The sequence below is a fragment of the Paroedura picta genome, chromosome 2, assembly GCF_049243985.1.
Source record: "Paroedura picta isolate Pp20150507F chromosome 2, Ppicta_v3.0, whole genome shotgun sequence".
In the NCBI taxonomy this organism is placed as follows: domain Eukaryota; kingdom Metazoa; phylum Chordata; class Lepidosauria; order Squamata; family Gekkonidae; genus Paroedura; species Paroedura picta.
In genome coordinates, this window is record NC_135370.1 from 102,992,582 (window position 1) to 103,019,318 (window position 26,737).

Below are 26,737 nucleotides of genomic sequence, written 5' to 3' on the forward strand. Positions count from 1 at the left end.
GTCAATGGTGTCCCGCTTTACCAATGTTAAAATCTGGTCACCTTAGAGGAGCCTCCACATTCAAAGGCAGTCAATTTCTCAATACCAGTGCAAGGAGGAAACATCAAGGGAAGGCCTTGGAGCCTATTCCCTGTTTTCGGACCTCCAGAGGAACTAGTTGGTCATTGTGTGAGACTGGATGCTAGATTAGATAGACCCTTGATGGGATCTAGCAGGGCTCTTATGTCCTGGGGACCCATGAGAAACTCAAGGGAAAATTCCTCCAGTAGTCCCTGATTTGTTCTCTGACCCCTGAGCCCTGCTTCCAGCCATGTGTTGTGATCCCAGTTTGAATAGTTCCCCAAAGTACCTGGGAACTACAGAACCTGTCTCTCAGAACAAGTGCCCCTGGGGAACATATACCATAAATTTGATATTATTCCACCATTATTATTAGAATTAATGCTAAATGATCAGGTGTAGTGAATTTGTCATTTCAACATGCAATTTTAGTTTGCAAATATGTTGATATCTATAAGAACACACACTTTTTGGTAGAAAATAACTATAAAATACAATCTACCTCCAATTTTGGTATGTTCTGGTAACGCCAAGCTATTTTCATGGATTCCTGAGAATCTTGCTTGCATTGTACAGCTGCTTCATCTTCTTCTTCCATTGCAGTAACAGAAGTATTCAAGAAAGGTGATGGAAGCTCCTAAACCAGGAGATTATAAAATAAAATAAGATTTTCAAGCAAGTATGATTTGTTAACATTATTACGAGACTACAAAGGTAATTATGGGTATCTCAAACCTGCTCATAAAAGCATACTGGTTTCTGCAAGACTTATCTTCTGTTAACTGAATAATTTACAGCCATAATTATTGAACCCAGAGTGCAAATATGTTATAAATTCATATATAACACTCTTTGTTTAGTAATTAATAAAGAAATTTTGCAACATTAAAAAAATGCTGAGACTATTTGATCATGGCACTCCCAGTGGCATGTCTGTTTTGGCCTGGATCAACAAATGTATTTACAATCTGATCCTTATATCATTCTCACAATGGCCAAGGTATATCTGTCAGGCTTCTATTCTTTCCCCTGGGGTGGTAGAATCTTACAGCAGATTTAAGGCAACCCCATAAGGCTTTCAAGGACAAGACATGAATACAGGTAGTTTGCCACTGCTTGCCTCAGTTTAGTAACCCTAAACTTCCTTTGTAGTATCCCATCCAAGTGCCAACCAGGATCAACTCTATTTAGCTTCCACAATGTGATAAGTTCAGGCTAGCTTGAGCCATCCAGATCAGGGCACTATTTTCCCTAACAGGGCAAAAATGTTTCAAAGTGGGGGCGTTGTTGTCATGGAAAAGAACTATTATCTTCCCAAGTCCTGAATAATGTCACTACTTCCCCTACACACCACAGTGGGCTTAAGCTGAATTAATGTAAGAAGAGCTGGTCACAAATCTGCAATAGCATCTCTAGCTTGGTCCTAAATAATCAAAACAAGCACATAGATGACAATTACATCTGGACTTTAAGCCTCCTGAGCACCCACCATTCCCATCCATCTGCATTTCCCATCAGTCTCAAAATACAAAGCCTCTGTCACAGAATGGGAAGAGGAAACAGAGAAACTTTCTCACTATCATGTTTCTAATGATGAAGAAGAATTGGTTCTTATATGCTGCTTTTCTCTACCTGAAGGAGTCTCAAAGCTGCTTACATTCGCCTTCCGTTTCCTCTCCCCACAACAAGACACCCTGTGAGGTAGGTGAGGCTGAGAGAGCCCTGATATTACTGCTCGGTCAGAACAACTTTATCAGTGCTGTGCTGATCCCAAGGTCACCCAGCTGGCTGCATGTGGGGAAGCACGGAATCAAACCCAGCTCGCCAGATCAGATGTCCGCATTCCTAACAACTACACCAAGTTGATTATCAGAAATGTCTAATAAACCATGTCAAAAGTGCCAAAGCCTAATATCCTTAAACAAGTGGTCAGGATTGGTAATACAATACTGATGGCACAAATCAGTTGGGACTAGGGATATGAGTTGAGGCACAAACCAAATTTTCCCACAAAAAGCTCTGATTCACCCCCCCCCCCAAACCTTTATCCAGTTTGGGTGGCAGCCATTGCAGGCTGACAGCAGATGGGAGCACCTGTCCTGCTGTCAAGCTAAAAAGGCTGCAGGCCATTTCAGCGATTAATTTAGCTCCCTCCCAGTAAGAAGGGGGGAACCAAAATGGACTGCTAAAATGTCTGTCAGCTATGCCTATCAGATGTTAAGTTTAAATGGCTAGCAGTCCATTTTGCTTCCCAAAGTAAACCCAACAGAGCCTTCAGCTGCGAAAGAAATCAAATATAATTGCTTAATGTGGCACATGACTTGTTTTCTGGCCCTTTGAATATACCTGTCAGACTGAGACTCTGTTGAGTTTCTCATCATCCACCTTCTCCAACCATGTACTCTGAGGGAATGAAATGTAAAGCTAAGCAAAATTAAGGAGAGTTCAGTAGCTCTACCCTCTCTTGTTCTCTTCTCTATGCGGGGGATGGAGGAGATGGCTTCAAGCTCAGGTTGAATTTGTTTCCACACTAGAGCTTTAGTTCAGATTTGCATTTGTATAGGGCCAAATTTTTAGTAAATTTCTGCACTGAAATTCCCCTTTCCCAGCACAAACACAATTTGCCCCCTCACTTGCTCCACAGTAAGGGAATTCTAAGAAATCCAGTTTTCACTTTTTGAAGCGGGGGCTAACAGGGTCTAAACTGGGGTTGGCTAAATGTGGAAATTTGGGCTTTTCCAGTCTGTGTCCAACTTTACTCCCCACTCCCATTTAGCATCACTTCTGTCATCACCTCCCCTGCCCTTTAAGAAATTGGCTGGTTACATTACAATGCAGTTCCAGTATAACAAAATTGTTCACCCCCACCATGTGCCTCCTCTTCACTGCCTGGAGATAAGGGGTATATATGGGTATGTCATAATTTAGTTCTCTCTCTGTGTGTCATTATTTAACAGCCTGGATTATGTGTGGAGTAATTGGAGGTACATGCATGTATTATCATTTAGCCACTTTGAGCCACTAAATTGGGAGCCTTTGCCCTCCCCCCCGTCCATGGCGGTGGGGGGGACCCCACCTCCATGGACGGGGGTGGGGGGCAAAGACTCCCAATGTGGAACTTGGAAATGATCTGGGGAGGAATTCCGAACTCTAAAAACTGGAATAATAGCAAAATGACAGCTGGATGACTCCTCGATGTGGAAACAGTCTAAAATTCATTTTTCAGAGAAGACAGCTACACACTCCCATGTTCTTCCCTTCAGACTGTTCCATTCACCTATCTCTGATGACAACCAAGACATGCGTCCCCAAGCGTTTTAAGCCTGCAGGTACAATTGGAATTCTGACAGTGGATGGTGGGCTCATCCATAAAATGACTGCCATAAGAAGCAGAGACAATTGCAAAATTAATTTTTCAATGTAACCCTTCAAAGCAAGCTTTTCAACATGCAGACAGAAGCTCTGCTTGATGTCTTTTTAAATGAACATACTATTTTAAAATATTTTCTTCAGGGAAAAAAAATCAGTCAGAGTAGTTCAGCTTATCTTCAGTCATACAATGCAGAGTTATGTGCTGGTATGGCAGCTACTACCAAAGCAACTATTAAAAAGGCAATGCTTAGATATCGGAGGGAGGGGAATTTCACAGTCAGAGTAGTTCAGCAGTGGAATAGGCTACCTAAAGAGGTGGCAAACTCCCCCTTACTGGCAAACTTAAACAGTAGTTGGACAGATACTTATCCTGGATGCTTTAGGCTAATCCTGCAGTGAGCAAGGGCACAGCTCCCTCCCTGCAGTCATTTCCCAGCCTCAAGCTCAGTGTGAGGAAATGTTGGTTTTCTGGAAATTGTGTTTCTCAAAAATCTTACACAGATTTCTTCTCTTTTGTCTTAAATTTGTAGTTTATAAGAATCTAGTGAGATTCAGGGTATAAATATAGAATTCAAGATTCCTACCCTTAAGAGCACGAGAGCTATTAGAGGCACAAATGTGTACAAGAAAATGACTGCTGAAATACACCATTTATCTCATTACAATAAACTGCAACATTGTTATACAGATAAGTTACAGAAATAAAGTCACAGTTCTAATTTTAATTAAGAGAGGATATTCAGTCAGAGACCTATAGAAGTATAGGGAATTAATTCAGCAGTAAATGTTATTACCAGTAAAATATCAGCCAATCAATATTTAAATAGCCTGGACATACAATGAATATATGGCATGCAAAGGCACAGCACTGTTTTCTTATGTCTTACATTATTGAACACAGGTGACAATCCCTATGCTAGTTGTCCCCTTCAGAGCAGCTTGGTGCAGTGGTTAACAGCAGTGGTCTCTAATCTGGAGGTTTGATTCCCCACTCCTCCACATGCAGCCTGCTTGGGTGACCTTGGTCCAGTTACGGTTCTCTCAGGGACAGAGAAAACAGATTGTGTTTGAAGAGATTTTATAGTGTTTTGCTTCATGTACTTTTGTGTTAAATGTACAATCTTTACTACGTCAGTCTGGCCTTAGCCTTTGGGGCCCTATACCTCCAATATGTAGGACAAAAGAAAACAGCAACTAAGCCCCTCCACCCACATTCTGGAATTTCAAGATTAGCTATGGCATAAAAAATAATAAAATGCCAACACAGATTTCCCTTCTTGAGATTTAAACTAACCACAAGATTTTCACCCAAAATGAAAGCAGGTACCCCTGAATCATTCAGAAAAGCAGGATATTAAAAATATCAATTCAACTGCTGCCCAAATTTGCCTGTTTGTTTTAATACACTTTCCCCACTTAAACAGGCTGTCAGCAGCTGCTTGTGGCTCTGCTAAAATTTTGAGTTTTCCAGTCCCAAATTGAAACCCTAATAGTCCATAGGACCAATAATATAAAAACCAGTTACTGATGTATTTGAACACCATTGGGAACCTAGAGCATGTTTTCTCCTAAAGACAGTCTGTACCCTTTAAGGAACCTCAGACATATGGACAATTTAAATTATAAACAGTATAAGAGTTTGCAACAGAAAGGTGGCTGGGAGAAATAGATAAATCAGACTGAGTTTTAAAAGGTTTTCATTGTGGTTTTGTATTTTATTGTTGTAAACAGCCCCGAGCCTGTTTCTGGGGAGGGGCAGTGTATCAGTATAACCAAATTATAAATAAATAAACCAACAAAGAATCAGAATGTAGCTGAAAAACAGTGCAGAGGTGACAAATAGTTATCACCAACATTTTCATTCAATAGCAACCCTGTAAAGTAGGTTAGAATGAGATATGACTGGCCCAAGGTCTCTAGCATCCATTAAGAAAGGGGGATTTGAACCTGCATCTTCCAGATCCTAGTTCTACAATCTAACCACTATACTACATTGACTTTCCTGCATGAACAAACGAAAGAAGAGAAAAGAGAAAGAGGGAGAAATGAGTTCTACAAAGGTTCAACTACATGCAAGAAATGCAATTGCAGCTCGCAATTGGTCCCTTGCCGCCAGACTGACGAAGCGGGAGGCGCACTGCGCCTCCAGATCCACCCCCTCCAACGTCGGCCGCCTTCACACGACTGCCGCCATTTGCTTCCTTGCCTGCGGAGCCGAGAGGCACTGGAAGCACCGGCAGGATGCGGCAACAACGGCCGGGTCCAAGAGGTGGTGTCTGGCGGCAGCGGCCACCGCCAGCAGCAAGAGGCAAGAGCGGCATCCGGCCCTAAGATGCGGCGGAAAGAGGTGCCACCCGGCGGACGCACCCGCCGCAAGCGGCAAGAGGCGGCGGCAACAGCCCCGGCAAGAGGCGCCGACCGCCGGCAGAGCCAGCGCCAGCGGCGCCACGGAACCGCCCGACCCCACTCTCTCCCAAGCCCACCTCCACCGTTGACACAGGCCACCGCTGACACACGCTACAGCCCCGCCGTGAGATCAACACCGACATCTGCTGCCTCGCTGCCAGGAACACTGGTAGGCGGCGGCGCGCCCATGGGACACGAGGCGGAGGCACCGGGGAAGCCTCCCAGGCCGGCACATGGCCGGCCTCGGCTGTGGGGGGGCAGGTGGGAAGGCTGCTAGCCACCCTGGGAAGGGTCTGACGGCTGCTAGCGCCTGCTGTATTTCAGGAACAGTGGGCTTATTTTCTAGTAGAATCATAGAATCATACAGTTGGAAGGGGTCACACAGGCCATCTAGTCCAACCCCCTGCTCAATGCAGGATCAGCCCAGAGCATCCTAAAGACTGTTTTTAATATAGTAATATATCACTATGATGAGACAATTTCATAATGGAAGGATGGCAAAAGTAATGGGGAAGGTAGCTATCTCCTGTAAGTCATGCAGTTAAATAATAATAGTACATAATACATTTTATGTATTTACTGTACTTATGTATATATTTTATCATAGTAATACAGGAAAAAAGATGGGGATCTTTTAAAATCTTATATAGTGACGACAAGCAAAAATGTAATTATTTTGTCATTAAGCTACTTGTAACATAGTTTAGTATTTCATAAATTAACATTAACTTCATTTTATTCATTACATGGATGCTTATGTATCTCAGCTACATTTTATTTCAAACTTCATTCTGCTGCTTCAGACCAACATAGGTACCCATCTGAATCTATCAACATTTGATTTATTAGGCTTTGTGTAATCCAGTTTAAATGACTTTCCTAGGTATCTTATCTGCAGTCAGGAAAATTACCTTTCTTTCTTTCCAGTAACACCTGCAACATTGTTGTATACAGTCATGTTTATGTCAATTATACAAAAATGAGGCAATGTAGCCTTGGCCCATTATTGTGGAAGAGATCATCATTAGAATAAACCCTGTGCAAGCATTTACTTAATTCCCTAAGCCTCTCATTGTTTTCTGTTCTGCTTCTCACAAAAGACACACCTGCTATTGCAATTCCTCTTCTCACACTGTAGAGGAGGTGGGTAATAGTATCATCCTAAACAGTTACATCCTCCTATTGACCATTGAAATCAATGGTTTTAGAAGAGCATAAGTTACTATGATGGCAGTGCCCTGATCCTAGATGACCCATGAGATCCCTTCCAACTCTATTATTCTATGATCCTAACTGGATTAAAATCTTCCTACAGGTGACAGCCATACTACCTCAGTTTCTACTTCAGCAGACCTCCCACCCTACATCTGTCAACAATCCTTTGAACACCCACAGAATTTTGCTTTATATTGCAAAGCTGATGATTATTTGACTTGTGTCCATAGACACATGTGAGAAAGCAGGCAGTTTCCTTTCTTACAGAATGACACTGAACACACAATCACCATCTCAAAATACCCCATAGAACTCTTTACCACACCTGACATTCTTAAATCATGGCTGGGGGGCTGAAATAGAACAGGAAAAAGGAAACATGCCAGTAGTCTGAAAATAAATGAAAGCAGAAAGGGACCCCTTCTGACTAATGCATTTCAGCTTGTTAGTATACTTGGAGAGAAAACATGAATTACAATTATCAGCAGAAATAAACTGCTGTTTTGAACATATTAATATTGTGATAAATCCAAACTTTAATACCAAATCCTCCAACTAGTACTTACAGTGTATAGTGTATCTTTCTTTCATATCATATCAAAACAAACTTTCAATCACCTTCTTGGATGGTTAACAAACACTAATTGGACAAAAACTGTACCTATTGTTACCTAAACTGGACCCAGAGAAGAAGAAACAAGGGTTTCAGAAGGAATAACACAAGACTTTGGTAGCCTTCGGTAGATTGCAGTAGTGATACCCCAAAATAAAATTACGAAAGGTAGGAGGGAGGGAATTGGAAGATTTAGGGAAGAAACAGTCATAAAGGTAGAACAATATAATAATGGAACAAACATGGTAAAAACATCCATTTAACTGTAACGTACTGGCCGACCCATGGGATGGCCATATCGGTGGTGGTTTTTGTGAGAGGGGGCTAAGGGGCCAATGGAAGGTGATTGAATTCAGGTCAACCTCAACCAAATGCCTTGAGGAAGAGCTCCCTTTTGCAGGCCCTTGCTGAACTGTTTAAGCTTTTGAGCCTGTCTTCCAACAGGTTTTCTCTGGGTATCGTTCTGGCTTTATCAATCTGTTTCTTGACCTCATTGGGCAGGTACTTTAGTTCCAAGGTTTGTTGTAAGATCCTTCTGTGGGATTGGAGCAGAGACGGTTGTCTTTGGGATTGGAGCAGATGCGGTTGTAACATTGAGCCTGGCAGTATACAATGGATCGTTTGATATGTTTAGGATGGTACCTAGAGGCATCAGTTGGTCAGTAGGTTTTCGGTATAAGGTGGTCTCTAGGCATCCATTGTTTATTTTTACAGTAGTGTCCAGAAAATGTATTTCTTGTATAGATTGGTTCATTGTCAGGTTGATAGTGGGGTGAAAGTTATTGTATGCCCGGTGGAAAGTATCTAGGACTTCTTTACCATGTATCCAGATGATAAAAATGTCATCAAAGAATAACAGGCATAAGAGAGATCTGAATGGGTGGGAGTTTAGGAAGTGTTGCTCCAAGTCTGCCTTAAAGATGTTGGAATATTGAAGGGCCATGAAGGTGCCCATTGATCTGAAGGAACAAGTTGTCACCAAATCTGAAGTGATTATGGGTGAGAACAAAATGGCACTGAGTCAGCTGTGGTGTCATTAGAAATTGAACACCTTATGGCTTGTAATCCATTTTTTTTGTGAGGGATTTTGGTATACCGGGATTCCATATCCATGGCAGAATAAATAGTATTCTCTGGTAGGTTGTTCAAAGATTGTATTTTCCTCAGAAAGTCTATGGTGTCACAAACATAACTAGGGCGTATTAGTTATAGTTAAATTATGAATGCTTTAAACTTTTAATTGTTGTATCTTGTTTAAAAGCTGTTATCCACTGTAAAAGAGTGGGATACAAATAAAAATTATTATTATTTATTATTATTATTTATTATAATAGGATAGACTTTATAAAAGATGAAAGGGTATAATAGTTTTTTGTGTAACCCAAATGCAGTGATTTTCAAAGCCCCTTCTTCTCCTTCCCTCCCCATTCATATTGCAAAAACACTCCTAAAAGTATTTTCTTGAGAGTAAACCTTATTGCATAAGTCAGCATAGGATTCTGAGTAGACTACCGATGATTGCTTTCTCAGTCAGGTTTTAAAGCATAGCTGGCATCCACTAGTACTTCTAGGGCATGTCAACCTTTTCAGAAAGTGAGTGTGGTCATTTTTAGACAGGGGTTATCAACTGCCTGCATTCACATGACATGGTTTTCAATGGCTGAAATATCAGCTTCAGCCATTGGCTTTCCTCTTTTATTTTAATTCCTTATCGTCCTCTCTTCCTCAGACTTTCATTTGTGTCTCTTTGACCATTTACGCACTGGGAACTTCACTGCCCCAGCTCCTGTGCAGGAGCACAAATCGGGGGCGGATGAAGTGCACCGGGCCAAATGCTCCCCCATGTGGGTGCAGGAAGAGGTGGGGCAACCTGCCATGACTAAAACTCCAGCCTGCAGCCCGGCATGAAACTTCCAGAGCATTAACGGTCTGTATTAATCTTCTGTGATTCTTTGCAGAGCAAGGATAGAAGTATTTTGTTGGCCTCTTCCTCCAAAGGTAGCCATTATATGTTTGGCTCCTGTGGAAGCCATTTTACTTTGGGGCTTTCTTCCTGTGGGAGCCATTTTGGGTGGTGCTCATCCTCTCCAAATTCAAAAGTTGTCCACAAGAAGATAGGGGACCCCTTTTCTAAGTCTTGAATTGTGTAATCTCTTAAAGCAATGAGAGAAGACTGGAGGGGAATATGAGGCAGCATACAGAGACATCCCATGCCTCTTAAGGTCATCATACTGTTTGCAAGTGAGCTTATGAATGTAATTCAAAGGGGAATAAGGGAGAAGCAGGGCTATGTAGAAGACCATGGTGGGGTCTAGCTAATTTTCTAAACTATGTTTTTTATATCAGTTGTCTTCATTGAAGGCTTCTCCATAAAACTAGTAAAAATGGGGGGCGGATTGCTACAATTAAAACTCTCACAGTTTCAAGTAACAAGCAGGCTTTTTTCTCCATTGTTATTAAATTCTGCAATAAACCCTGTATTTTTGTGCAGGAATAACATTTTTTTCCTAACTGTTAAGAATTCCTGATGTGGAGTGCTACATTATTCTTCTTTCTTTGGCAGATGTACTAAACAAAATCAGATTCAAATAGTTTGACCTCTCTCCCTTGTTCGGTTCCCTAGGGCATAATAAAACCCAAGGAACAATCCACAACAGTTAATGAAGCTTAACCTCATACCCTCTTAATTACCAATGTATTACAACAACTACCGGCATCATATTTCCCTTTAAGCTATTTTACAACTGCAGTGAAGTACTATTGTGGTATTATTTAGAAACATAATTCATGCTGTAAGTGAAATCTCTCTTAAATCCTTTCATCCATGTAGGATTTTTAAAGAAAACTCTATTTAGAATTTTAAACCTTATATATTTATGTATGAATGTGTTCTGATAAACATATTTTGTAGAATAGCTGCTGTATTAAACTCTGATACTGTTTGAAGTGATACTTACATAATAATATTTCAAAACCATATCATTCCTTTATTGAGGCAATTATCAGTTAATAAATTAAATCAATTAAATAAATAATTCCTATCTTCCTCTTTCTCCCCACTGGCAATCCAAACCAACTGTTCTCCTTTCCTCAGTTTCTTCATCATAACAACCTTATGAGGTAGATTATTCAGTTAGTATTGATTGTTTCTCATCTTATTGTTTATCTTTCAATTTACAGGCCACCCCTCTCCTTGCACTCTTGAGGCGGCTTACACAGTAAGTTATAAACCAGTACAAATAATTCCAGAAATACATTAAAACAATCTATGTACCTCACTCCTACCCTCTGTGCCTGGGAGGAGGTGGATCACAGTTGACCAGGAACAGTGGAGGAATAATGGCTAGGGACTTAGCATTGATGGTGATGGTAGTCCTTGGCCCCATTCAAATGCCTGGTGGGAGAGTGGCATGTTGCAAGCCCTCTGGAACCTGGGAGGCTCCATAAGGGCTCGCACTTCAATTGGCAACTCATTCCACCATCCAAAAAGGCCCTGGTTTTGGTGAAGGACAAGCACACCTTTCTGGGGCCATCAGCAAGCTGGTATTTGCTAAGTGAAGAGCTCTCCATCAGACATATTTGGAGAGGTGGTCCCTCGGATACATAGGTATCAGACTGTGTAAGATCTTGAAGGTGAGAACCATCACCTTAAACCTGATCCGGAATTCAATTGGCTACCAGTGAATCTGTTGGATAATTGGTCATATATGGACTCTTCAGGGGGTCCCTGATAGGACCTGTACAGCTGCATTCTGAACAAACTGTAGGTTCCAGCTCAAGGATAAGAGAAGGCCCATGTAGAGTAAATTATAGTAGTCTAGCCTGGAGGTGATTGTCACATGAATCAATGTGGCTATGTGTTCTGGGGCCAGATAGGATACTAGTAGCTTCACCTGGTGTAAGTGGAAAAAGGCCTAGGGTGCTACTTTAGTGACCTGCACCTCCATAGTAAGGGGGACGTCAAAGGTTACACCCAAGTTCCTGACCATCTGTGCAGTCTGAAGCTGCACTCCATCAAGACAAGGGTGGGCTGCTTCCTTGTTTGGACCTTTTCTTTCCAACCACAGGACCTCTTTTTTCAGGATTGAGCTTCAGGCAGCTCTGCTGGAGTCAGTCCATCATGGCACGCAGGCATTTGGTCAAAGAATCAGGGGTGTACTTGGCTGGCCACTCATGAGCAGATAGATCTGGGTGTCATTAGCATATTGGTGACAGCGCAGTCCATACCTCTGAAAAAGCTGGCCTACAGGGTGCATGAAGATGTTAAATAAGACTGGGGAGAGAACTGCACCCTGTGGAACCCTGCAATGGAGTTCAAAATGGTGCAAATGTTCTTCCCCAAATGTAACCATCTGTCATTGACTTCGTTCACCTTCTCTCAGGATATTAGTTGCCATATGCAGGCATATACATAACAGTATTGATTAACTGCAAAAAATGATAAAAACAATTAAAAACAGAATTATCACTGTGGTAGCCATGTGGGGAAAAAGCAAGCTGGCTACAGTGTGTGCGTATGTGTGTGTGTGTGCTCCCCTTACTTTATGACCAGTCTTGCTCTCCTGAAGGTACCTTGGCAATCTCTCATGCCTGAAATGCTGTAAAGCAGTGATCCATAACCTTTCTAAGGCTGCGGACCGGTGTGTGGGGGGGGAGAGGGCAATCCGGTGGCCATGCATGCGTGTTTGCGCCATGCATGGCTGCAAACCCGCATGCGCAAAACTGCCGCGCATGCACGTTTGCGCCGGTGGCCCTGCTTCCCTCTCCGCCCCTCCCACAAAAAGAAACTTGCTGGGCCGCAAGCTAATCGGCCACTTTGGCGGCCGATTAGCTTGCGGCCTGGGAAGTTTCTCACTGCGGGGGGTGGGGGGTGGGGGAGAGGGAGAGGGAGCTGCGGCCCGGTGGTTGGGGACCACCGCTGTAAAGTGTAAACAGTGGTAAGAAAAGGCATGAGCAGAGGTATTTTGGTGCTTAAAAGATTATACTTGCCTATTTAATTTAATATTGTTATTATATATATATATTTAATGTATGTTGATTTATTTCCCACCTCTCTTGACAAAGTAGTCTCAAGGCGGCTTACAAAATAGAAATATAAAACAGGATAGAAATATAAAACACTATAACCCACAAAACCCCCCAACAATATTAATACCCAAATTTTCCACAGCAACTAACAATAATACAACAACAGATGGCAGAATAAAACAACCCTTCTCAAGCATATTATTGTATGCTTGCGTTAGAGAGCTGTTCCATAGAAATCGAACAGGAGGAGAGTTGATTTGTTTGAACTCTGGTGCTGGAGAAGGCTTTGCAGATTTCATGGTTAGCAAAAGTTACAAACAAGGAACTACTAGAGCGCATAAAGCTTTATTTATCACTGGTAGGCAAATTCACGAAACTCTGGCTCGCTTACTTTGGACATATTATGTGATCCAACTCAATGGAGAGAGCAATTATGCTAGGAGTGGTCAGTGGAAAAAGGAAACAAAGCCAAGTAAGAGCACGTTGGTAAGGCATGACCAAAATGGCCAAAGCATTATACAACTTAGAGAAGTGGTACAAGATCAAAAAACATGGCAACAGTTGAAGCAGAGGATCGCCAAGAGTCAGATACGACTGAATGGCTAGCATTATCATCATCATGTTTGTGTTTGGGGGGTGGCACACAAAGCGTACAGAAGCCGTATGCCTATGTTGATTGATGGTAATTGCAAATGTTTTTCTCTGCAAGTACCACTGGCCTATAGACTCAAGAGAAATAAGAAATTGACACTCGAGGCACATTGTACTGTGCTGTACTCCACCCCAAGCTATGTGATCAATGAATCTATTGCGCCTATGCACAAGGCAAGCCACTACCCGAGCTATGAGCAGATACACTGCTAATATAAAGCTTGTTAAAATCTATGGATGCTACTGCTGATACCCTCATGCCACCAAACTTTGTGAACAGTTATACATTACACAGCAGATAGGAGATGGGGGTTACTATCACTCTCCTGAATAAATGCCTTAAAGATAACCTCAAGATGGAGAAAGAAACACGGGAGACAGCTAAAGCAATTTTATTTGCAATATTAGGTAACTTTAACTGCACTCACATTGCTGGGGTAAACATGGACTCAAATCAAGATGTAGAAATAAGGTTCTACTCCCCAGACAACAAAAATGAATGTGCTCTGGAACAGTTGGGGACTGAGCCAGCCAATGAACTGAAACCCCAATGAACTGAAACCAATGTTATTTACATATAGGGCTAACTTCCACAAATCAGTTTATCTCCATGTTTAAAAAAAATAAAATTTCTGCATTCTGCAAAATTCTGAACTGTAGTTTTGCATCATACTGTACACAGGCCCCCAAAAGCTTTAGTTCAGCTTTTACTTTATTATTATATTTTAATACCTAGCAGTACAGCTGTCTATTAGACAGGTGAACTGACTGAACAAAAATGTTTAAAATACCCTACTTAAAACCTCATGTATACTGTTCTATACGATTTCTACAGGGGTGTAATTTTTCAACAATGTTACATCTTGATGCTCACTTCCTGAAGAAGCTTTGACTACAATAGGCATGAATGTGTTTTCAAAGGATGATGGATAAATTGCCGGGTGGTAATATAATATATCTTAGGCAGCTGATGGGGCTTTTTATATTCTACTTGTCTGTTAGTTATACAGTTTAAAGATAATTATGGTCTATAAAACCTCCTTTCCCCTTCCTAAAACCAGCAATATTTGTCTTCTTTATAGGATCAAGGAACTCCCAATCACATATCATAAAATTAAAGCAGGTCATTTAGAAAAATTTTGAAATGAATAATATTTCTAAGAAGTCCCATTTTTAGTCATCAGTATGTTGAATTAGCTGTGTAGTTATAGGCTGTGAAGGTGCAATGCTTTACTTAAATTGTTAGCCACTTGGTAGACCATGTAAGGGCAGAAAGGCAGGGTACAAATTTTGTAAATTAAATATTTAGAGTGGAAAAAAACATCATTGGAATACTTTCAATGCAATCCCACACAGTTACTAAACTCAATGGTTTCAATTGGTTTAGAATGCAGTTAACATTGCATAAGATTGCACTGCACTAAACCTTATGCTTAGTAAAATGTTGATTGCTTTATTAAGACCATGCTTTAACAGATGGCAAAATATGAAAGTGTACTTATTCATACACTTAATTTTTCTTATGGCAGACTGAGTCAAGGCTACGATACTTATATACATGTCAGTTTGGTGTAGTGGTTAAGAGTGCAGACTTCTAATCTGGCATGCCGGGTTTGATTCTGCACTCCCCCACGTGCAGCCAGCTGGGTGACCTTGGGCTGGCTCGCCACGGCACTGATAAAACTGTTCTGACTGAGCAATGATATCAGGGCTCTCTCATCCTCACCCACCTCACAGTGTGTCTGATGTGGGGAGAGGAAAGGGAAGGTAACTGTAAGCCGCTTTGAGCCTCCTTCAGGTCGAGAAAAGCAGCATATTGGAAATTTTTAAACAGAGGCTAGATAGCCATCTGATGGAGAGGCTGATTCTGTGAAGGCAAAGGTGTAGCAGGTTACAGTAGATGAGCCATTGGGATGTGAGTGTCCTGCATAGTGCAGTGGGTTGGACTAGATGACCCATGAGATCCCCTCCAACTCTATGCTTCTATGATTCTATATAAGAACCAACTCTTCTTCTTCTATAGGCAGAAAAACCACCAGCCTTTTTTTCCATACTTGAAGGTATTACATCAAGAAAGAAACCTAATGAAAGCATAACCATCAGAGTGATTCTGTACTTAATATAGCAGATATGCAATATAAGCAAAATTTCTTTCATAAAGTTTTTGGATAGGAAATTGTACTCAAAAAGCTAATATAAAGTAAGAGATAATTGGATTAAGCTTAATTATCAGTTGTTTCTTATCTTCATCTACATACAGAAAATGCTAAACACAAAAATAAAACCCTCATGCAAAAAGTCCAATGTAAAAAGCCAACCCAGTAGCACTTATTTTTGGCAGAATGTATAGGACAAGGAGTTTGACACCTCTGTACTTTTTAAATTCATTTATTCAACAGGACATTGTTGCTTGCACAAGCAATAATGTCCTCAAAGTACAGCCAGTTACTACTTAGTGTTCTCTCTACACAAAGAAGAGTACCAGAGGTACCAAATAGCCCTAACAATCTAATTTTAACATTGAGGTACTTTTCTTAGATAAAATAAGGTAAAATGTGTTTGGGGGGAATGCCTCACTCATTATTTTCAAAGGAAACACAATCCAGGGAACACTGTAGTGAAATGTTATAACTTTCTGTAGGTTGGTGCAAACAGCCGGATTCAAGGAAGAAAGTCGACTGCATTACAAAAACAGATATTAGTAGAATAACTCACAAATAATTTGAGGCAGGCTCTGGGTACTGTGCAACACAGAGATTTCTGCAAACATAGAATTATGTGTTTTAAGATTTTACTACTCCAACATAAACAGAAATCTGGCTGTGGTAGGAAACACACATCCTTAATAAAATCTGTGTGTTTCTCACACTTCTCTGATTAATACTAGTCCACATACACTGAACAATGTTGATAAAATTGTGGTTTGTGTTTAACATCAAACAGAATGTATTTTCCAGATCAGACAGTTCAGAAATGTTTGTCTCAAAAGATTAATACTACAATCCTTAGAAGAGTTACACTCTCCTTTTGGCTACTGAAATCAAGAGTGCAACTCTCCTTAGGATTGCAATGTTTAGTATGGTTTTATAACACTGTCTAAAAGATACTGAACAATACCAAATGGGAAAAAACCTTTTTCTTTACCTTTAAAATGTCAGCAGGCTCCTCTTTAGCCGAAGCTATGAATAAATTATGTCCACAAACTATTCCTTCTGCAAGGAAATGCTTGAACAATAGATTGGAGTAGATACCATATGCATCTTCTTCTGTTGGGGGAAAACAGACAGATTACTAAGAGAAACAGATTTGTTGGTCTGTAAGAGGCCCTTGACCTGGATAGCCCAGGCTATCACAATCTCATCAGATCTTGGAAGACCACCAAGAAAGTCTAGGGCTACTATTTAGAGGTAGGGAATGGAAAATCACCTTTGAACATTTCTTTCTTTGAAAGCCTTATGGGGTCACTGTAAGTGGGCTGCAATTTGACAGCAACAAAGAGAGGTGGGGGTAGGGGTGAGAGACCACAAACAACTTGCCAATACTGCTTCAAAATCTGTGTGTTTTTCCCTCAATTCATGTTCACAGGACTAAAAGACCCCAGTGAATAACATCAAACAGATGGATGGAACCAGAATTAAGGAAATGTCTCTGTTCTAGGTTATATTTTTGCTTGCTTAAGCTACACAATTTTGGAGAGTTCCTGATATAGGGCATGCTGAACTGTGGCACATTCTACATTACCAGTGGCCAGATGCCATTTTCATAACAATTTGCTGTAAGAATAACTCCATGTTTAGAACATAATAAATTGTATCCAACAAAATCTGCTCACAGAGCAAACCTCACAAAGTCGGACTTCTCACTTTCCTCAGCAGACAACCCTCAGAAACAGTACAGGGGCAAATGGAGGGTCTGCAGTGTGCGTATTTATGTGATGGGGGAATCTACATAAATTATCACCTCTCTTCTGTCTGGAAGTTCCATTCAATCTTTGGAATTGCATCAGTGAATAGAAGTTATTGACACAGCAAAGAGTATCATAAATAATTTAATATTTAACCTGCTTTGGCTCACTGAGATATGAAAAAGATAATATCTACCTTTGTTTCTTTGCTAAATGACAAATACCCTCATCCTACATTTTGTTGCGCTGCTTTAACATAGCACAGAATCAGGGCCTTGATGACTGGTGAAAAGGGATGCCTCATGCTACAAACTATCACACCTTTATAGTCTGTGTAAAGCCCAACAATTATAACCACTGGCTTCAGTAAAGATTACATTCAGAGGAGAGAGATTGTACAGAAGTTTCCTCAGCCTGAAAGAAAAAGGAAAGACTGAATTCTGCATCTTTTAAGGTGCATTGGGACTTTGGTTCCAAGAACTCAACTGTAGGAGATATTAAATATTAAAGTCTGACATAAGGGCATCTGAACACACACTTATATTTTGGTGCTTTGCTTGGAGTTCAGAGATGTAAGCTGCAGGCAACTTTAGTGAGGAAAATGAGTCACCAGCTGTGACATGAATTGCTGCTAGAGAAATGGATGTGCCATTGAAACCAAACATTATAAGAAGAAAACTTTTTGATATAGTCCTAAATTAATGGGTTGCAGAAATTAAGCTATGTTTTTTTTACTGAAATTAGTACTTTAATATTTGTCATCTGCTTTGCTTTTTGGGATTAGGGGCTGTGGTTCAATAGAATGGTCTCTACTTTTTATGCAGGTCTGAGGTTCAGTCCCCAGCATCACCAGTTATCAAGGAAATACATAATGTGAAAGATTTCTACCTGAGACCCTGGAGAGCTGCTGCCAGTCTGAGTAGACAATACATATCTTGATGGAGCAATGGGCTAGTGCAGTTCTTACTAGGGACCCCCTTCCCAGATGTAAGCTGTCTGTTCTGACTCCATTTTAGGAGCTAGCAATGCTTTGGAGAAGGTGAGGTCAAGGTGCTCCTCAGGCTATGCTAATGATTGCCTAAAGCATTGTACAGGAGAGTGATTCATTCATGGTACATCTAGAATCATAGAGCTGGAAAGAACCTCCAGGGTCATCTAGTCCAACCCCCTGTAGAATGTAGGAAATTCACAACTAATTGCCCACCCACAGTGACCACAATTCCATGCCCAGATGATGCCCCCCAACCAGAATCACTGGCTAGTCTGGCATGAAGGACATTCACCTCCTGAAACCAAAGTGGCAACTGGCATTTCCATGGGCATGCAAGAAAGGACTACAAGAGCCAAGCTCATACACAATCCCTTATGCCCACCCACTTACAATCTGCCTAAATGCACAGAATCAGCATTTCTGTCAGATGGCTATCTAGCCTCTGTTTAAAAACTTCCAAGGAAGGAGAACCCACCACCTTCAGAGGAAGCCTGTTCCACTGGGAACCACTCTAAATGTCTGAAACTTCTGGATGTTTAGTTGCAAATTCTTTTGAATTAATTTCATTCCATTGGTTCTGGTCCTACCATCTGGGGGGGACAGAAAACAACTCTGCTCCATCCTCTATGTGACAGCTCTTCAAGTACTAGAAGATGGCTATCTTATCACCTCTTAGTTGTCTTCTCCCCAGGCTAAACAGACCAAGCTCCTTCAACCTTTCTTCATACATCTTGGCCCTCAAACTCCTCACCTTTTTTGTTGCTTTCCTCTGGATGCACCACATTCTTTCTTCAATTGTGGTGCTACAAACTAAATACAGTACTCTAAATGAGGTCTAACCAGAGCAGAGTAAAACAGTACCAGGACCTCACACGGTCTGACCCTATGCTTCTTTTGATACAGGCCATAATCCCATTTGCCTTTTTAGCTACGAGTAACACTGCTGACTTATGTTCAGTGTCTGGTCTAAGATCTCTAGATCCTTTTCGCACATACTACTGCCAAGACAGGTTTCCCCCATCCTATAATGATGCATTTGATTTTTCCTACCTAAATGTAGAACTTTATATTTATCACTATTGAAATTCATTTTATTCATTTTAGCCCAGTTTCCCAGCCTGTCTCTTTATTCTGTCTTCTGTGTGTTTGATACCCCTTCCAGTTTAGAATCATCTGCAAATTTAATAAGCATTCCCTCTATTCCTTCATCCAAATAATCTTTAAACAGTCCCATGGCGCAGAGCGCCACGGACTGAATAAAGCAGTAAGGGCACCGTGGGAGGAGTTAGGGCGGGCCCTGTCCGGGATAAAAACTCAGAGGGGCCAATCAGGAGCCGCAAATAGGCTCCTGATTGGCCCCTCCAAGTGTCCATCCCGCCCCAAGCAGCCAATCCCCATTGCCTGCTTCAGCCGAGCCGCACAGACAGCCACGGGTGAGCGGTCGGCCGCGCAGCCTTCTCCCGGCCGGCGGAGCGGCCTCGCGGCGTTGTAGACGCCGCGAGGCCGCTCCGCCGGCCGGGAGGAGGCTTCCCCGGGGGCCTGGGGAGCTTCACCTTCCCCGGGGCCTGGGGAGCTTCTTTTCGCTACGGGGGGAAGGAAAAAGGCTCCCCAGGCCCCAGGGAAGGCAGTCCGCAGCTCGCAGAGCCGCAGAGCACCTTCCCCGGGGCCTGGGGAGCTTTTTTTCCCAACGGGGGGGAAGGAAAAAGGCTCCCCAAGCCCCGGGGGAGGCGCTCCGCAGCTCGCAGAGCCGCGGAGTGCCTTCCCCGGGGCCTGGGGAGCTTTTTTCCAAATCGGGGGGGGGGGAGGGAGAAAACACCTCCCCAGGCCCCTAGCGGCCCGACGCCTCCGTAAAGAAAATGGCCGCCAGCCAGAAGACGCCGCCAGGGAGCCCACCCGCTCAACGGTAAGCCACCTTTTATTCTGCTCCAGTCTGCTAGCGCCCATTTTATTTAGACATAAAATGGGCTTAATTTCTAGTTTATAAATATGTCAAACAACACGGGGCCCAGGATAGATTTCTAAGGAACTCCACTTGTCACTCCTCTTCTATCCAATAATAATGAAGGAGGAGGAGGAACCATTAGCAAGCATCCTTTGGGTGTGATCAGTTGTCAATCCACCTAATAGTAAAAGGATCCATACCGCATTTTAGCAACTTGTCAACAAGAATATGTGTAACCTTATCAAAAGCTTTACTGAAATGGAGATATACTATATCCACAATATCCACCTGATCCAGCAAGATAGTAACTTTCTAAAAAAAAAAAAAAAAAAAAAAGAGGTTGCATGCCTGCGCATTACCACAGGAACTTGCAAAGCCAGGCACCTACCTAGATCTATCCATGTAATTTCACCAGGAATGGAAAATCTTCCTGATTATAAAATCTAATTGCTATCAAACAACTAGATGGACTTGATTAAGATAAAATATAATTAAAATCATTAAAATATTTAACGGTACTTATCATGCTAAAACATTTAACCTTTCAGATTCAGCTTTTGCTTGTATTTTCCTGGCTGTCAAGGCAAACAACTAAGTTCTACATCGAAATGAGTAAGTCAGTATTTGAGAGCAGACCAGTTTTTCTACTTCCGCGGAAGAGTTTAAGCCCTTCAAGAATGCTGCAAGAAATCTGATTCTAGGCTTTGTGCAAAGATAGCAGGATTAACATATTGCAGTAACTCCTCTGGAAATGTAGCTCTGAGCAAAGTAAATGGTCTTTTGGAGTAAGGTAAAGGTAAAGGTATCCCCTGTGCAAGCACTGGGTCATGTCTGACCCTTGGGATGACGACCTCTAGTGTTTTCATGGCAGACTCAATACGGGGTGGTTTGCCAGTGCCTTCCCCAGTCATACCCCCCAGGAAGCTGGGTACTCATTTTACCGACCTCGGAAGGATGGTAGGCTGAGTCAACCTTGAGCTGGCTGCTGGGATCGAACTCCCAGCCTCATGGGCAGAGCTTTCAGACTGCATGTCTGCTGCCTTACCACTCTGCGCCACAAGAGGCTCTTCCCTTTTTGGAGTAGTGAACATCAAAAAAAGGTGTTTGCGTGATCTGGAATTGAGCAGAAGTAAAGGCTTTTGCAGATCCACAGGCAAGAAGAAAATAAAAAGGTAGCAATCGGATAATGGAATAATACATCCTTAACACAGTTCCTCTATAAATTTGTCACAGCCATCTGGGCAGTCCTGTCAGGGTCAGCAGCCTGCTGTCCGGCTGCTGTCCGGCCCATGCTACAGCAGCCCAATCTGGATGCGCCCAGCATAGCTGGCCGCATCTGGATTGGGCCGGCCCCTGCAGATCCTAACTCCAAGAGTAGCGGGCCAATCCGGATGTACCCAGAAAAGCTAGGCACGTCCGGATTGGGCCAGCCCCTGCAGCGCATGCCTCCAGGAGCCGAGCCCCAGCAAATTGGACAGCCTTACAGCCAGAAGGTCCCTGCCCGAGGAGGCTGCTTCGCCGCCTACCGCCGTTCCCCAGTGCTGGCTCAGCGGCTCGATGTCCTGCGCGGCTGGCCTTTAAGCTGGCCCACCCAGGGAGCGAGGCCTCCGCCATGGCCCTCTCGGACGTTCCCAGCCTGTCTGCCTGCTCCGACCAAAGGGCGGCTGCTGCCTCTGGAACTGTGTGCCCAGCGGGGGCCCACCGTGTCGCCACAATCCTGACAACGATGGGCAGATCCTCTTTTGCCCTTCCTGCCAGGTGATCCGGGCCTTCACGTCGTGCGCGCGGGGTGTCGCATCTGCAGCGCTGGGTGAGTCTCCACCTTGCATATGGCACTTCTGCCCACTTTGCAGCTGCAACAAGGGGAGTTCGCAATGCAGGCCCTGAGGCCCCCCCCGCCTAAAAACTTTGGCATGCCAGCGGCACCTCAGGAGCGCCGCTGTTGCTCCACTGTCATCGCTATGCCACATGGGGGACAGGGAGGGCTGACAAACGGCCACACTTCCCAGGCACCGCTGCAGAGATCCCTGGCCTGTCACCGCGCGCTCCCTCCCCTCCCCTCCCCTCCAGCGTTTTCTGACAGTCCCTCCTGCCTTCCTGTCATCTCCAGCACCACTGTGTGAGCTCAACATTCCTGGCCTGCTGAACCTTTACAAACTCCTGGACGCTCGCCAATACTCACCCACAACCCTTCTCCTGTCGTCCACTTTTTTCGCCCCTCCCTGGGTCTCCTTTGCATGGTGGACAGCCTCCCTGGGAGCGCGCCTGGGGGGGGGAATCCCCTGCTTCGCCCTCCATGCCGCATCCCATATCCTTCCATGGCCCATTTTTTTTAATGGGCTTTTCTTCTAGTACTGACATAATGTGGGAATAATTCATGGCCACATCAGTTAGTCAGTGTTGCACTGGTAAGGAACAGTTCCATGCATTGGCAATCCTCCTAGCTTAACTGTTGGGCATAAATGCACAGGATGGCAAACCTTGGGATCTCATGTTGGCATAAGCCATTGTATTGCTCCCTATCACTTCAGAGTGAAGCAAGATGACAGTTCCTGAACTGGGCATACCCTCTAAATTTCACCTCCAAGACCCCTTATGGGAATCCCCAAAGTGCTTGGAGGTTGGCACACAGGCACTGCTTCCTCCCTCAAAATGGATTCAGCTTCATTCCCAATGCCCTCCACTAAGTCGTGATGAAAACATATAAACCACATAACCAACAAAACCCCCTCAACACCCACAAATTAAGGAAGAGAGGGTCGGGAATATGAGAAGCCCAACTCCACAAAGGGCTCAGCTAAAAAGAGGCCAGGCAGACCAGAGGGGAATATTGGTACTGGCCATAGGGATACTTTAATTATCATCTGATGTAGAGTAGCAGTTTATCTTTTTGCATCATCATGATGTATTGACTGCTGACTAGATTGGTACTGTAATTTCTTCGCTTTCTCCAGAATCTAAGCATGACAATATGCATACAGGCTCCAAGTGAAAGCAAATTAATTTTTCCCCTCTTCAGAGTAACCTGGGTACATCTGGGCAGTGCTAAAATTATCTTTCAGGCCTAGTGTGGCCTAGCAAAAGTGGCCTAGTGTTGTAGCCCCTGTTTGAGGCCAATGCATATGAGAGGGACCAGAACTGTATCATCTGAACACCGCCCGTGGCGCCACGGGCGCCATGGACTAAATAAAAGAGTAAGGCGTTCTGGGGCGGGATGTGTCCGGGATGAGGAAGGGTCTGGATTGGACCCTTTCTCATGGCAGACAATCGGAGGGAACAATCGGCAGGCACGAAGCACCTGCCGATTGGTCCCTCTGATTCCCAGCCCCAGCAACTGCGAGCCGCGCGCAGCGTGGCTTGCAGTTGCTCCTGGCCTGATGCCCGAGGGAACCTCTGGCAGCCGCGTAGAGCGCGGCTGCCCGGGGCTCCCTGCCCGAGAGAGCCATCGCCTGCCCCTAAACAGAGCCAAAAGAGATGCAAGCGATGTCCTCTGTGTTTTCTGGCAACATTCCTCACATTGCCGACTATAAGGCATTAAAGCATTTTAAAATTGGGGGGGGAAGAGGGGGGCGGAAGGCAAACAGCCTCTCCGCCTAAAGCCCGCTCGAACCGTCGCAGAAAGAAAAACAAAACTGGGCTGCGGACTTCACAATCCAGAACCTTCCAAGGAGTGGGGGGGATTCGGGGCACGGTGAAGCTCAGGAGGGACCGCAAACTCGCACGGCAAAGCGGAGAAAGAGGCCCCGATCTTCCCACGCAGGCCGCAGCCCCCGCGCGCCGCCCCCTCGCCCCCAACTTACAATGGTCTCCGCCATGTCCTCGCAGCCGCTCCCGGCTCGCTTCCTGGCCCGGCTTCTGCGGCGCCGCCTCTCACGTGATCGTGCAGCCAACAAGGTTCCAGGGAGAAACAGTCCACCGGCGGCCCTGCCAGCCAGCGGCCCGATGTGCGGGCGTGGCCCAATGCGTGGGCGCGACCCGCAGGCGCGATGCAGGCGCGGCCCAATGCCCGGGCGCGGCCCGGGCGCGGCCCAATGTGCGGGCGCGACCCAGTGGGCGCGGCCCGGGCGCGGCCCAGTGGGCGGGCGCGGTCCGTGCCGGTCCCCAGCCTCAGAAAGGTTGGGGACCACTGCATTACAGAGTGCACAGAGACGACAGCCTGGTCGGTTTTACGGTAAGCCTACTGCCCTGCTGAAGATTGCACTTTCCCCAGTATTCTCCCAAGTGAGACAGAACGGCTCTTTAAGTTTCCTCTGAGCACTATTAGCCAAAGAGGTCTTCTTTCCAAAAATACAAGTTAAGATATTTCTAATTCTGCTTGCATTAAGTCTCTGGGTTCAGACACGGACACTCCAGCTCCAAACCACAAGGCAGCTCAGTTGCACACAAAAGAACTGGACCGCAATAGGCAGAACTGCTAGGCCTGAAATACTTGGTTAATCAACACTCCATTGTTTATAATGTATGTTTGGGATTGGGTCATACCCCTCGAATGACTGGTTCCTTTAGTCATTCTGGAGAATCACAACAGCGGCCTTAGAATCCAGGTCTAGGCCTCACGTGCATTTCTTTAGAATAGTCAACAAACTGCCCATGGACATAACATCCTTCCCCTCATAAGTAAAAATGAAACTTTATCCACACTGAAGGTACTGTGGCTGTAAGCACACCCATTGAAAACAGTGAAGTTGTATTGATGAGCCAGCCAGTAGGAACCAGTGCATCTCTGCTAGCAGTTGTGGCAGTGCCAGAGGAATCATCCATAGAACAGTCTGGGAAAAACAAGACATCCTGAGAAGTGGTGGGTTCCGCTGACATTGGTTCATGCGCTAAGAGCAGGGTGTCACACTTCATTTTGAGCTCAGTTATCTTATTTGCTCCTAGAAACAGGCTAGGTGAGTGCCGTATGAATCCCACTTGATAGAAACTGCCAGATCAAATTCTCCAGTGTGGCCGCTGATGGACATCATCTCAGTCCTTTGGTTAGGCCCTCCACGGATGGCAGGGCACCAATGATTTCAGTTGCTATCCAGGGCTGCCTACTTAGCATAGTGTCAGGCCGCTGCCCGAGGGAACCCCCGGCAGTCACGCGGAGCGCAGCTGCCCGGGGCTCCCTGCCCGAGAGAGCCGCCGCCTGCCCCAAAAGAGAGCCGCCCGAGAGAGCCGTCCAAGAGAGTTGCCGCCCGACAAGGTCAGTTTCTAGCGCCCACTGTATTCGGCATACAGCGGGCTTTATTACTAGTCAGAATATAAAAACCAACTGATAAAACAGGAAGATTATTAATGGCATTTCTTTACCATTATTTCATCAGTAGTTGTGGCTATAAAGAGTCCTGCTAGAGGCTTAAGATTAATTAGGTTCTGCACACATAAACATAAAAGTTCCATTCACGTATCATGATTTTATTTTATTTTTTAACAAAAATGAATATATATTGTTCATTTCCTATATGCGAAAAAAGTATGTGTGTGGTTCCAGATTTTAAAGCACATACAGCAACACCATAATTGGTAATGTAGCACAGGTTGTATTTGTACACAGCTGAAAGTGGCTTGCTTCTACTAGTCTATTCTCAAAGTAGTTTAAATAAGGCTGATTTAGTTTAATTTAGAGCAGTAAGACAAATACATTTAAAGCAAGTTCTACAGTTTAATTCTGCTGTAGATAAAACAAGACCATGGTTTAGATTACAGATGGAATATGGACCCAATAAATACCAACAGGCTGCTATGAGCAAAAAATTCTGCAAGAATTTCTTGCTTGCTTCATTTCATAGATCAAGTTTCCAATGTTAGGTCTTCAAAGAGACAAGGAGTTGCAACAAAACAGAGGGTGCTTTTCAAAGTATTGCTTTGGTTTTTCTTTTGCTAAGCTCACAATAAACAGGAAATGTAAACTCTCAGAGAGCAACCTGAATACCAAACACCTCACTCTGCTACAGTACTCAAAGGATTAAACATGTTTCAGAAAGCCTCTACAAAGTATCTTGAACGGGTAAAGCCAATGCTTCTGTAAGACTCCTTCAATTTGTCACAGAGAATAGCTTTTTATTGATTAATTTCTAGGTCACTAAACTTTTGTTTATTCAAAAGATCTAAAGTGCAGTCATATGGGACTTTTTGATGCTGTCCACTGTTTCCAGCTTCAGTGCTCATGTTGCTATTCAAAGCACACACTGCTTGGACCCCCTCCCCCCGTTTCTCACAGGTATTTCTGCACCATTGAAACTAGATTTTCTTGTATTTGTACTGTACCACTTAACCTGCAACTGAAGAATTTTTCAATAACCATGAAAAAGTGAGTTGCAGGTATTTATTTAACATATTTACACTGCATCTCTGTGTAAATGCCTAAGGCAGCTTCAAGTCAATAAAACAAGTGATAACCATAACTACAAAAGCAGCAAAAACTTTATTTATACTATAAAGCACCAACACAACTACTCATCTGAAAGCCCTAAAAGTAGAAAATAAAAACCCCAAAAGAAGCAGTTATGGTTTCATAGGTAATACTCAGCACTATAAATTATATCCAGAAATGAACTCACATCAAGCATA

At 43.7% G+C, this 26,737-nt stretch overlaps 1 protein-coding gene across 1 annotated transcript in view; it reads right to left on the reverse strand.

Annotated features, from left to right (window-relative positions):
- Nucleotides 1-26,737, reverse strand: part of ELP4 (elongator acetyltransferase complex subunit 4) — a 250,605-nt gene that overhangs the window by 203,459 nt on the left and 20,409 nt on the right. The window contains exons 3-4 of the mRNA XM_077321956.1: nt 16,490-16,611; nt 563-697 (exon numbers count right to left, since the gene is read on the reverse strand). Coding sequence (XP_077178071.1) covers nt 563-697; nt 16,490-16,611 — 257 coding nt within the window. The remainder of the gene's footprint in view (nt 1-562; nt 698-16,489; nt 16,612-26,737) is intronic.